The 14389-nt window shown below is 41.7% G+C and overlaps 1 protein-coding gene across 1 annotated transcript in view; it reads right to left on the reverse strand.

Moving 5' to 3' along the window:
* Positions 1-14389, reverse strand: part of EEFSEC (eukaryotic elongation factor, selenocysteine-tRNA-specific) — a 217154-nt gene that overhangs the window by 135615 nt on the left and 67150 nt on the right. The window contains exons 3-4 of the mRNA XM_015426092.1: positions 6214-6310; positions 2722-2886 (exon numbers count right to left, since the gene is read on the reverse strand). Of these exons, the coding sequence (XP_015281578.1) occupies positions 2722-2886; positions 6214-6310 (262 nt within the window). The remainder of the gene's footprint in view (positions 1-2721; positions 2887-6213; positions 6311-14389) is intronic.

Genomic DNA, 14389 nt, shown 5'->3' on the forward strand with positions numbered 1-14389 from the left:
TTAATTGCTCTGTCCCTCCTTTGTGCAAGTTCAAGCGGTCACAGATGTCGAAGTCTATTAGCAGAATACTTACGAGATGCCACTTTATTTGCTGGGAGGGTTCCTTGAATTTGGAAAGCAGCTGTTTTGTAATGTCCCCAATGCCCACTGGGCACCAGCTGTCAATCTCAGTTAGCAAAGGGTCAGGCCAATGAAAGGTCAAGGAATGTCATGATCCATAGTGTGTTATAAAATCTGCCTCCTCTGTTACTTTGTAAGTCTAAGAATGGTACAACCTCTCACAGGTATTCTAGCCGAGCACTCCACAGAGCAGCCAAAAATGGGAAAGTCAACGTAATTAGCAATTCTAACTTCTAACCATACGTTCCCACACCAGTATAATCCACACACTTATCTGAGATCTAAACTTAAGGTAACATTTGAAACACAGAACTAAAAGGACATTCTAGATCATTAGGCAATAGGCACAAAAATTCAGCTACTGAGGGTACCTAAGAGTGGCACTAATGATTATATTACGAAACAAGAGCTATCGTGGCAAATATTCCACAGTGACTTCAAGACAATCCAAAGTGTTAAATGGAGTTTTAAATATTATATGCATAATCCCTCACAATATCCATTCATACCACAGGCATAGCTCCCACACATCCAGACAGTGGTCTATAGAGCCCTGTTTTGTTCTCTTCTCAGCCTCAAGGTGTTTTCCTTGGTCTTGCATTGCTAGTTCAAACCCCATCAGTGTATATATGAGGCATCAGGATTTTTTTTTTGTACCATGCATCATCTTGCATATACCTACACTGAATTTCACCTGCCAATTAAGTGCCCATTTACCAAGTTAGAAGAGGTCCTTTCAAAGATCATTCATAACCTCTTGTGCGTTTTCACCTTCCTGAACAATCTGCTGCCATCTGTAAAATTCACTAACTCACTATTCATCCCCAGTTCCAGATTTCTTATTAATTAATTTTAATAGCAACAATCCCAACATATTGGTGAGGAAGGACTTTCTTTTGTAGAAGTAAAGCCCACCAACTCCCATCCACAGGACTGCAAATCTTGCACACACACACACACACCCGATGGATGGGGTAATTGAAGCAGCATTCTCTTTGGCAAGGAGTCTATGTGCTTAATGGGGCTGTCTTTAAATAACACTTTCTACCAATTTACTTGGTTTAGACATTAAGCTAACTAGTCTACATTGTCCCAGACTCCCCATTAATCCCTTCTTAGAAGTCAGTGTGACACTGCTTATTTTTGAGTCTTCTGGCTCAGAGGCTACTGTTAATGAAAAATTACATATTTTTGTTAGAAGATCAGCTATGTCATTTTTGAGTTCTTGAAGAACTCTTGCATCCATACAGTCTGGAACCAGTGGTTTGCTAATTTGTCAAGCAGCACTAGAACTACTTCTTTGGACACTTCTCCCCATTCTGCCAGGTCTCAGATTCAGAAATACTCACTTGATGCTTTTAACTTTGGGCTTAACCTTCCAAAACCAATAAGGGAGCTACTAGCTTTTTCAGAAGGCACTAAACATTTCAGATTACTCTAATGTTGTATTATATAGAATCTGGTGGGAGGTATAACTATAGATGTCTTACAAAGAAGAAAGTGATATTTAGTTGATCTCAGAATCTTTTGAGTCATATGTCTAAACTGTAATCCTATCCTAATTTATAGAAATAAATCAGACTTACTTCTGAATAAACATGCATGTGATTGGGCTGTAACACTGAAACATTTAGCAGACTTACTTGTGAGTAACTGTAAACGTTCAAGTAATGGTATGTTAAGCGTAAAGCAATACTATATTATCAACACAGCAAATGAAGGTTCAAAGAGTGTGGTATTACATTTTTACCATGTGGTTTTACAGCTGCTGATACAGCTCTTCTCCATGTATTTTTGAACCCTGTTGTACCATGGGTCTCTGTAATTTACCAAAGCAATTAATGATGCAGGTTAATTGTGTACTGTGTAGAAAAACAACTTCACTGGTTTGTTTTAACTCTGCTACCGATTATGTTCACAAGCTGATACCATGGAACATCTGATTGCAAGCGTTCACTTTCCCAAAGCAATTCATGAACATACACACAATTCTTATATCTAAATTACTCCTTTTCTTAGAATGGGTGAAAGAACCATATTATTATTTAAGGTGTCAATTTTCCTTGTCATCATAATATTTTCCTGAATTATTTCCTGTGTCTTTCCCACTATTCATTGAGAGAAGGACTGAACCCACAAATCTGACCCTCAGGCACATAATCTCATTGAAGTCAGATTCAGAAATGCTCACTCAGTGCTTTTAATCTCATGCCCTGAACTTGCTCTCTTCTCACTTTTCTCTGTTGCTACAATCAGGCGAGGCTTTCACTCTGTTTGGCTGCCTTGTCTGTTTGAAATTCTTTCATGTCCTTGTTTCCGGGGCCTCCCCTTTTAAAAAGTCAGCCTCAGGCTTCCATTTCCCTTGCAAATTACATTCTTCATAGAGCCATTTAATAATACCATGTTAAGGGCTGTACAGTATCGTACAGTGTTTTCCTGAAGGATTTGCTACATTCCCCAAAAGTGAACCAATTCAGGTTTAGGAAATAAACAGACAAACCAAGAGACAGGATGACGCAAGCAACGTCTTTGTTTCTGTGTATCTACTTTGGTGTCTTTCAGGAAGATGTCAGAGGCAAAGCTAGAAATTAAGACACTCACCTTCAGGGCAGGAATCTCCACATTGTCTCCAATGCTAACACAGCCTGAAAGAATAGTTCCTGTCATCACAGTGCCTTGACCCTTAATGGAGAAACAGTGGTCAACAGCCATAAGGAAAGATCCTGAGGGATCTCTTTTTGGTAGGTAAGCCTCTGACTTCAGGACCTAAAAGCAAGACAAAACAAACACCGTAGCTTGGTGAAAAGTCATGTCAGGCATGAAGAAATTGAGAGAACAAGTGGATGATTGATTTAACAACCATACAGTTTTACTGACTCTGGGAATCCTGCAGCAAGGTGGGAACAAACCAATGTCAAATAAACTGCATGCTACTCAGGAGATGCACACTTAGCAGCAGCAGCAACAAGATTCGATTTTCTGCCTTAAAGATTTGGTGCAGCACAATCAGCTTGGTTAGCAAAACAATGTCACAAACAAAGATCCTGCCAAAAGTAATGCAAACACCGCAGCACATCAGGAAAGAATAACCACTTGCACCCTCTGGGGAAAGGAAGGACATACTCCCGTTGGTTCTCAGAGCTGCATGCAGATTGCAAAAAACAAAAACAAAAACCCCTCCAGATCAAGAATTCTACCTCTCCTTTCCTTTGACAATGACTTTAACTGTAAATTTATTTTCCTCTTTTGGGAAGTAACAAAGTCACGTTAAGTGTTCTGTAGCAGACTCTGTCCCCCATACTGAGAAGAATGGGGACACAATCTCGACATCAAAACTACAATGGCCTACAATCTCTGAATAAGTCTGTAAGGCTTTTTTTTTTTTTAAAGGCCTAATAGTGGAAGAAACCGAACTTGGTTCCGTATGGCACTGGACCGACAGATTGAGCCATCATTCATGGGACCTGATCCATCAGCCTTAAGCAAGCCAAATTCAAATTAATAAATTCAGTGTATATGTTCAAGTAATGTGCTATTTTGTTGCCTCAGTTCAATATAAGAGAAATGATAATGCTAATGTCCTACTCTCACAAACTTGTTAGTGAATAAATGAAACAACAATTGTATACCATACTGCAAATTAAATTACAGTTAGTAGGACTGATTTATCATCCTGCTTTGGAGGTCAATGGGAAGAGGAGGAGGGCTTGGACCCCATGAAGGATCTCCATGGGCAGAAGGAAGGGGGTGATATTCACCAGTTCCCCCTCTTGCTGCAGAACTCTGACTTCCTTCCCGTGCTGTTCCTTGGGAATCTCCCGTCCCTCAGGGGGCTTCAACAGGAGAGAAAAGGCCAAGATGTCACATTACATAGATTAAAAATCCCTTCTGTTGAAGGGAAACTTCCAATAGATCTAAGCCAAGATCTTTCGAACCACAGCCCTCCAATGCAAGAATTTCAGAACACCCAGGGGGATTTAGTCAAAGTCCTTGTGCATGTTGTAGTAGCATCAATCTGGATTTATCCACTTTTGCCTCATATTCATATTGTATTTGATATTAAAGTTCTCCTGATTTCAACCTGATCTAGGGACAGAAATTTATACTCTTTTTATAATTGAATGGATTACGGGATTATCTAAATTTCTGTCAAGCTTGTAAAACCTGCTGTAATAAAATTTGCTTTAAACTGGTGGTTCTAGCAAGTTCTGCCTTTTACGGAAATGTTTCCTAGTACAGATTATTCTCATTTTCATTTTAAAATCTGCCATCCTTTTATTAGAAAAAGTGCTTCTTGATTTTTGAACACTGGTTTAAATTAAAGGTGATCCAGTCAACACAGAAGCTAGTGTTTCTTGTGCACAAGTGCATAAACCAATCAGAATGGTGAGTTAATACTTTTCCGTTGTTTTTCATGCACGTGCATGTTATGCAGTTTTAATGTGTGACCTGGAAACAACTTATGTACTCCAAACCAAACTATATGCTGGGACAGAAACATGGAAATATGTGTTGAAGACAGGAAGCCACCTTTTACTGAGCCAGACCATTGCTCTATCAAGGTCAGTATTTCCTACAATGAGTGGCAGAGGCTCTCCAGCAACTCCAGGCAGAGGTCTTTCACATCACCTTATCTTTCTATGTAATGTAGCCCTGGGAATAAACTGCCCAGATTTATTTGTACCACCTGAAGTCTCTGTTGGTAGGTCTGCCTTCCCTAAAGATTGAGTCCCGTGGGTGAGTTGGGGAGCCTGAAGAACCTTATATCTTGAAAACATATCTCTTGTCCTTCTTCCACTACATGCACAAATAAGACATACAGTATCACACAACCAGATCAGCACGTTTGTGAGAAAGCTGAGAAAGTAATGGGCCAGCAATAGGGTTCCCCAGAGTCTGGAAGAAAAAAGTGTCCTGTCCCTTTAAACCTCCCTGTCATCAAATGCTTCACCTGCCTATTTCCACACATTAAGGCTCTAAAGTTTTTTCTCCAGGCTGTTGGCAGCCCTAGCAGGGGAAGGGAGGTATGGAGAGTTTTTTCCCCCAGGCTGTTGGCAACCCTAGCAGGGGAGGGGAGGTGTGGAGAGAGAAGAAGAGAAGAGAAAATGGCTTAGTGGTAGAACTCAAGATTTATGTGCACGGAGCCACTGCGCTGATAGATAGCATTTCCATTCCTGAAATCTTGGGGCTTCAAAAGCAGTTCGAAGGCTGAAAAAAATCACTCTTAGCCACAGAATACTGACTCAACTATGGAGCAGAGGTCCATCAGTGGCTATTAGCCACAAGGTATAGATAGGGACTCTGGGGCAAGTGATGCTCTGTCTTCTTGGTGCTAGGGGGGGTCAACAGTGGGAGGACTTCTAATGTCCTGGCCCCACTGGTGGACCTCCTGATGGCACCTGGTATTTCTGGCCACTGTGTGATACAGAGTGTTGGACTGGATGGGCCTTTGGCCTGATCCAACATTGGCATCTCTTATGTTCTTATGTTCTTAACATAAAGTAAATTCTATCTTACATTTTTTAAAATAATGATATAGTATTAGAAATCTACTGACTTTACAATTAAATTATCCTAATTTCTTTTAAGACACTCAGTTAACAAAAAGATTCTCTTTGATTAAGAAATCAAGATTGGGTTCAAACATTAATTGATTTTTGTGCAATACTAGCCCTCTACACACAACCCCTCCACATATTGATTGAACATGTAGAGAAGGAGGCTGGGCATGAGTGAGCGGCCCACCCCCACCCCCGCGTGATCACTGGCTCGTAAGCACAATGACTTCACAAGGAGGCAGTATCCATGCATACAGACCCTCCCTGTGATCTGGGACACTGCATTACTTTTGAATGATATTAATATACAGAGGAGCATTTCTTCAATGTCACACAGCACTGACCTTGACAGAATTACATCTGAGCTGTCTCAGCTATGGAGTGTAGGGGATCCATCACAAACATGGAGGTCTGCAAATGCACCACATTTCCCCACCCTGCTACCGAAACACTGCTTCACACACAAGCATTCATGCAATGCAGACTTCAAGAACTGGATGACATTTCAGAATAATAATCTTTCCAAGGCACGTACCTCAATTAGCTCAGAAACTCCTATCGGTGTCACGGTTTCAGAGGCTTCAGGTCCACCAGGCTTTGCTGCAACTGCAACTATAGGACATCCATGGAATCTGACAAAGGAAATTTCACACACACACTGAGACAAGTTGCTTAATTTTTTTAAAAAAACAGACTTTACAGCCAGTTTGATTCTCAAACTGGCTCAGAGAAGAAAACAAACTACCTTATAAAATTCCATCACAAAATTATATGACACTATTTTATACAAACAAATAAGACAATGACACCCTTCCCTAAAACCAATCAATACTTAAAAACTAAAGCAGCAGCACATCTAGCTCAAATATTGTATGAGTGACACCTAACAAGCTCAGACCTCCATCTTCAAGTCTCTATTCATGTACAGAAGGGTTTTATGTTTCTTGCAGAAGGGACTTCTCTTTCCCAAGTGCCAATCCAAATATCAGCTGCAGGAATCTTATCACATGAAAAACACTTCATTTGGTAAGGAACTCATGTTAAACCTGAGTGACAGGAGAATATTTTGTGATAGTAGTTGTGCCTTTTCTGTTTTCCCAAGTAAGTGAAACCTTAACTACACTCAAACTTGATAAGAGACAGGAATAGCTCACACATAATAGCAAACTGTGGTTTATTCTTATATGAACAATTCTGAAGTGGCTTAAGGATCACTCATATGAACCGTGTTATCCACTAACAGAGAAATAATTAAGATAGTATGCATTATATCAGCATGTCAAACTATGTGGTTGTGCTTTCCTTGTAAGCCAAGATTTCAAACCAAATGTGACCAGCAAACCACGGGTTGCTACAGAAACAGAAGTAGATAATTATTTTGCTGGATGAGAGAATACAAGTGGCAGCAGCATTCACACAAATGAGCTTGAACTCCTTTCATGGTGAGTGCACACAACATTCCAGCCATACCATAACTTTAAGCACAATTCAATAAAGAGGCAATATTTTTCAACTATTACTACTACCGGCCCCAGAATCTAATAGCGCCATCCTAAGCATAGTGACACCCTTGTTAAGCCTACTGAGATCAACAGGTTTAGAAGGATGTCTCTGCTTAGCATGGCACTGTGTTTAGAAAAATACTAATAATCTAAGAGCTTCCTACACTTTTCAGTTTCCCTCATCATATCAGATGCAGGCAAGTCATCTCAATTGCTGTCAGTTTCATTGGGTTGCAGGGTTGATGATTGTTATATTGTTAATAATAGTGCATTATCTAGGTTGACATGTGTATATGACCTTAAACGATGCATATTTGTCACTCACATATTAGTATTTGTTATGGGAAAAGCTGCTGCAATTGTGGTGTGCACATGGCAAACACAACTATGGATGCTTGAACACCTGCTGCTTCAGCTTATATCCTGTTCGCTAGTTGCAAACAGAGACCTAATTTTTAAACCATCAGTTTAATAGTTTTCAATCTGTTTGTGAATGTTTGGCAGATGTTTCATTGTATTCCTTACTAGCCATGAAGTACAGGACAACTGGTTTTTTGAGAATGAGTATTCTCACACAGCTCAGTTGAGTTTTACTACCTCCATCTCCAACCCTTGAAATGTAACTGCTCTACTCAGCAGGCAACTGTTTAAATAGACAACTAGATCACTCACAAATCATATAAATCAGTAATGAACAACATTGTGTTTCAGTAACGTTCTGCCCTTCCATGTTTAAGTTGTCCTTTGTGACACTAACGGCCACAGATCAGGTTGATCTGGCAGTATCTTTGCATATGTCTGAGGCAAAATGTGCAGAACCACTAAACACAGCTGCTACCTGAAGTATCAAACAGCTCTCATTAAGATATTTTGTTGCACTCAGCTTGCAAGACAATCACATTCTCCTGATCAAACCTTGAGAGTGTAACAGTGCAGAGTAACACCTTTGTTAGCACACTATCTTACATAAGAACATAAGAGAAGCCAATGTTGGATCAGGCCAATGGCCCATCCAGTCCAACACTCTGTCACACAGTGGCCAAAAATACCAGGTGCCATCAGGAGGTCCAGCAGTGGGGCCAGGACACTAGAAGCCCTCCCACTGTCCCCCCCCAAGCTCCAAGAATACAGTGCATCACTTTCCCCAGCCCGAGAGTTCCTATCTATACCTTGTGGCTAATAACCAATGATGGACTTCTGCTCCATATGCTTATCTAATTCCCTCTTGAAGCTGTCCATGCTTGTAGCCACCGCCACCTCCTGTGGCAGTGAATTCCATGTGTTAATCACTCTTTGGGTGAAGGATTTCCTTTTATCTGTTCTAACCCGACCGCTCAGCAATGTCACTGAATGCCCACAAGTTCTTGTATTGTGAGCAAGGGAGAAAAGTACCTCTTTCTCTACCTGCTCTATCCCATTCATAATCACCGTCGTTTCCCCAAGCTAAAGAGCCCCAAGCACTTTAACCTTTCTTCATAGGGAAAGTGTTCCAACCCTTTTTATCATTCTAGTTGCCCTTTTCTGCACTTTTTCCAAAGCGATAATATCCTTTTTAAGGTGTGGTGACCAGAATGAGGTCGCACCATTTATTTATTTATTTATTATACTTAACTTAGTCTGCTTCAAACATCCAAGTTTTTAAAAACCCTGAAGTTTTCTTAAAAAAACAACCTGGAATGAAGAACAATTAAAATCCTGAAGGAGAAAAGGGATTTGAGATTTGGCAAAGAAAGAGGAAGGAGGATAAGTAGTAATAACATTCATGAGTGCAATTAGAAGTTTTACCTTCGGACCAATGAAAACTCTTCCCCAAACCCGTTTGCTTTGGAGTCTCCAAAAAGCAAATAAATTTCCCTTATCAAATTTCCCTACAGACAAGAACTTGAATTTAGCATTTAAGAATATTTAAAAACCAAAAGTAGGAGTTCCCAAGATGCCAAAATTCCATGCCAGAGAATTTCTGCACCTGCAGGGCAATCAGATTTTGCTTTAAAAAGGTTATAATTTTTAAAAGAAGAAACTCACAGAATCTTTCCTTCTCAAAATAAAAAACTTTCTTGTGACAAGAAGACTTGATTATGGGCTTACTAGAAAAACGAGAGCAAGAAACAAAATGGAAAAAATACAGAATTGTGTACGCATGGTAGTAAAAAAAGCAAAGGTAACACTTCGAATATAGTAAAAATGCACAGTCCTACCAACCTTTCAACTTCAACCATATGAATTAATACTGGCTATAAGTTTGAGTCAAAGGCCCAACCTCTATTTTTGTTTTCAGGCTTAAAGTCTTACGTTTTCATCTGAAAGGGGACAAGCTCTGGGGACAGGAACTCCAAGGCAGACCCCACTGGGATCACAACCTAAGTGTGTTCTCCGCCCACTGAAGTTATCGAATATTAATCCTATATACAAGGTATTTTTCTCTGCTTTTGCGCCATAAGCCTAAGGTTCCCAGGGACAAAGGATGATAAAAATGTGTACTGAGAATTCCAGTGATTAACTACACAGCTTTTAAAAATTCAATTATTTTATCCAAATACTTCTGGGCAATCACTTCTAATACATATAAATTAATGTTGAATTAGGTGCCATGTTTCTTTTAAACATCACATTGCAAATATATTTGCATACAGCAAGCCCTGGAAATAAACATACTTTTTCAACAACCACGATTACTAGCTTCAGAACACACACACACAAACACACAGCATTAAGTATCACTTACATTAAGGAAGTTTGCATTGAAATAAATAAATAACACTTTAAAATCCTTCTAGTGTCCATTTGAAAACACGAGAAATTGGTTCAGTGAAGGGACAAAAAGTGTCTTTCTTAATAACAAATGCTTTTGCTCTATAGCATAATCAGACAGTCATGTATCATGTTTAGCAGGAACAGGAGATACAACAGAGAGGGAATAAGTGTGTGTGTGTGTGTGTGTGTGTGCATGCACACGCTTATTCTTGCCTGGAACTCATGACTGACTTTTGGCGACCCCTACCTTGGATATTTTTCAGAGGTGGCTTGATTAGCCTGCATCTGCTTCCCAAGCCCTGGTATTCCTTGGAGGTCTCCTTTCCAAGTACTTGCTAGAGTCAGCCCTGCTTATCTTCCGAGATCTGATGAGACTGGGTTTGCCTAGGCTATCCAGGTCAGGGCTATTTGCTATATGAGTTAGGGTTGCCAAACCCCCCAGTTTGCCAGGGGTTTGGGGGTGTTCTACCCGCCCCCAACACCCACAGCCACCCATCTCTCTCCCTTTAAGTGTGTGGAACCCGTGTTTCCTCCCAAGCCCAATCTCCGCAAGCTTGCAGGGAAATGCCAGCTTCGTGCTCTTAAAAGGGAAATACGGCTGCTCTTAAAGGGGAAACGCCGGCTCCTGCATTTAAAAGGGAAACGCCGGCTCCTTTAAGTGCAGGGAACTGCCATTTCTAGAGATCTGGCGAACCGGGGGGGGGGGGGGGGGGGCCCCCCAAAGGGGGGGCGGACGTCCCCAACGTGACGTCATCACGTCGGGGATGCCCCGCCCCCTCCAGGAACGCCCCCAAAGTCCCCCGCTGGGGGTGGAAGATGGACTTGGCAACCCTAATATGAGTTCTTGAGCTCACTTCTTCCATCTGCATGTGAGCTGGATTCAGACTGTGGCGCAAAGGGAGACAGAGCGCTTAAAAGCTCCCTTACCACACCACGTCCCAACGTCAAATGGGTCCACTGAGCCACTATTAGCCTGTTGAGGAAGTTTACACATACTGATGGGCTAGCTATGGCTCCCTGGTATCATCTCAGGTCAGTAAAATGGCACCAGAGGGTGAGAGGGAGGGCTTAAGCATCCTCTCCCCATGCACTGTGTTTCTTGCCTAAGTACTACAGCCTAAGTATTTGGTAAAGTGCTACAGAAATTAATTAAAAAAGGCAAATTGATAATAAAATTCAGTTTCAAATAGGTAGCCATGCTGGTCTGCAGTAGAAGAGCAAGATTAGAGCACCACAGCACCTTAAAGACCAGCAAAATTTCTAGGGTATAAGCTTTCGAGAATCAGAGCTCCCTGACAAAGGGACTGAGCCTGCCTCGATGGGGAGGGTGGGCTATAAATCTAATACATACATACATACATACATACATACATACATACACACACACACACACCAGAAATCTTGTTGGTCTCTAAGGTGCTACTGGCCTCAAACCTTCCTGATTAGAAAACTGGAGGCAGGGAATGCAGCCTCTCTGTGTAGGCCACTACTACAGCCTTAACCTAGTATCAGAGATGGTCAACCTTTGAACGTTCTGGTTGAGAAGGAACGTCCTGGATGGAACTGATCTATCAGCTCTAGATGTGATGAGTCAGTCTTTGACAGACCATTTAGAGAGCTTTGGGGTGCTCTTGGGCAATGTCTGGCTTACGGAAAAACAGACTGGTGCATCTACTTGCAACTGCATCTTGTCTCAAAGCAGTCTCCTTACTTATAGTCATCTGAGTTAGCTGTGCTGATCCACACCACTAATATCTAAATTGGACTCCGGCAGTGCTCTCCACATGGGGCTGCCTTTAAAAATTATTCAGAGCCTGCAAGTAGTACAAAATGCAGAAGCACATCTCTCATGTAGGACCACTTTGAACGTATAACGCCTGCCCTGAAAGATCTTTATTGGTAGCCTATATACTTCCAGGTCCATTTTATGGTACTATATCTTACCTTTAAAGCTCTACACATTCAGCCTGCGCTGAAAGCGCTGCACTGGTTGCCAATAGCGTACCGGATTCGCTTCAAAGTGCTGGTTCTTACCTGTAAAGCCCTACATGGCCAGGGTCCATCCTACCTGAAGGACCGCCTTTCCCCATATGTTCCCCCAAGAGCACTACGGTCGGGGGCCCAAAATTTACTAGCAATCCCGGGCCCCAAGGACATCAAACTAGCTGAAACTAGGGCCAGGGCTTTTTTGGTGGCGGCTCCTATCTGGTGGAATGAGCTCCCAGGGGAGATCCGGGCCCTGCAGGACCTTATGCAATTCCGCAGGGCCTGCAAGACGGAGCTCTTCCGCCAGGTCTTTGAGTAGGAGCCGCCACCCTTATATACCACCACCGCCATGATTGACGAGGCCCTGAGGGAACATCTATAACTTTTGAATAATGCAAAGAAGCCCTAAGCCGTGGGAAATAATCACCGGGAACTCGGGACTTTTGATCTTTACCATCTTTGCCATCTTTGATTTGCCATCTCTGATTTGCCATCTATAGAGGAGCTATTGAGCACCACTGTTCTAATTTTAGGATGTTTTAAGCTGTATTGTATTGTTTTTAAGCTATTATGTATACTATGTTTTTTATTATGGCAAGGTCTCCTTGCCCCTGTAAGCTGCCCTGAGCCCACTGGGGAGGGCGGGGTATAAATATGATAAATAAATGAATAAATAAATAAATAAATACATGACTAGACAGCCACATACCTAAAAGCCCACATCTCCTTGTATGAACCCATATACTAATTGTGCTTCTCTGGCCACCTTCTTTTCACTGCTCCCTCCTCCTCTGTCTGCTGCAAGGTTTCCTTTGTTATTGGACAAATTTTATGGAACAGCTTGCCCTCTGGTTTAGATGGCATTCTCAGTCTCTGTGTTAATCCCTCTTATTTTAGCATGCCTTTACTTGAGGCTCTCTTTAGTATATGGCTCCACTGAAATTGTTTAGCAGGACTGAACAAGGTGTTCCATGGTACATTCTTTGTACCCTGGTATTTATTTTTGCTACATTATCTATGTTTCATTATTATTAAAGCCTGCTGAAACACTGCGAATCCTAGGAGACAAATGGGATATAAGAATAAGAATAAGGGCTCCTGTATCTTTTTTAGTTGAATAGAAGAGGCAATCAGAGCAGGTGTGGCTTTTCACATCACAATGCTACCATCACATCACAATGCTATAAGCCCTAATGGTGAAAAGTCATAAGAACATAAGAGATGCCAATTGGATCAGGCCAAAGGCCCATCCAGTCCAACACTCTGTATCACACAGTGGCCAGAAATACCAGTGCCATCAGGAGGTCCACCAGTGGGGCCAGGACATTAGAAGCCCTCCCACTGTTGACCCCCCCCCCAAGCACCAAGATGACAGAGCATCACTTGCCCCAGAGACCCTATCTATACCTTGTGGCTAATAGCCACTGATGGACCTCTGCTCCATATGCCTATCTAATTCCCTTTTGAAGCCGTCCATGCTTGTAGCCGCCACCACTTCCTGTGGCAGTGAATTCCAAGTGTTAATCACTCTTTGGGTGAAGAAGTACTTCCTTTTATCCGTTCTAACCCGACCGCTCAGCAATTTCATGGAGTGCCCATGAGTTCTTGTATTGTGAGAAAGGGAGGAAAGTACCTCTTTCTCTACCTGCTCTTTCCTATGCATAATCTTATAAAGAGCCGTAAGCACCTTAACCTTTCCTCATAGGGAAAGTGTTCCAACCCTTTTATCATTCGAGTTGCCCTTTTCTGCACTTTTTCCAAAGCTATAATATCCTTTTTAAGGTGTGGTAACCAGAACTGCACACAGTATTCCAAATGTATTCCACAGTATTCCACAGTAACTGCACAATGTATTCCACAGTATTCCATCTCCTAGCCTACTCTATGTATTGAGGATCCTGTGTATTCAGGATACAGAGTTTGATTAAATGCCCTCTTTTCCTTTCCAGATATCTTCTCCACAACCACAGAATCACCCAAGGACTGCCAAAGAAGGATGGAGACCATGCCATCGACGTGCCATGAATCTGGGTTGATATTATGTTTCTGTTTCTGTTACTGCAGTCTGTATTACTAACATTTTAGTAAGTAATCAGTTGCGCTCACTCGAAGTCCTTAAGTGCCTCTTTCTATTCATCTGCAGCCCCCATACATTCATTAGAGCCTACATGCATTCAAAAAGAATGAGAAAGGAGTCCTTTGTGTAGAGATGCATGCAGTTCACTGAAACAGCCAAAACTGGCAACTATGAGAACCACAGAACTGTGGGGTGAAAAGGCAATTCAACTTCCTGCACTATCGAATACAGCCTTCAGATGAGGAGCTTTGGCAGGCTAGTCCCAGCCAGAGAACAGTATTCAACAAGACATATCTAGCACTTGAGGTAAAAATAAAATTTAGTATAACCAAATCCAGATGGCTCAAGTAAGTAAGCCTGTCCACATACTTTAGGGAAACGCACATGTCACA

The sequence above is a fragment of the Gekko japonicus genome, unplaced genomic scaffold, assembly GCF_001447785.1.
Source record: "Gekko japonicus isolate JY-2015 unplaced genomic scaffold, Gekko_japonicus_V1.1 scaffold69, whole genome shotgun sequence".
In the NCBI taxonomy this organism is placed as follows: Eukaryota; Metazoa; Chordata; class Lepidosauria; order Squamata; family Gekkonidae; genus Gekko; species Gekko japonicus.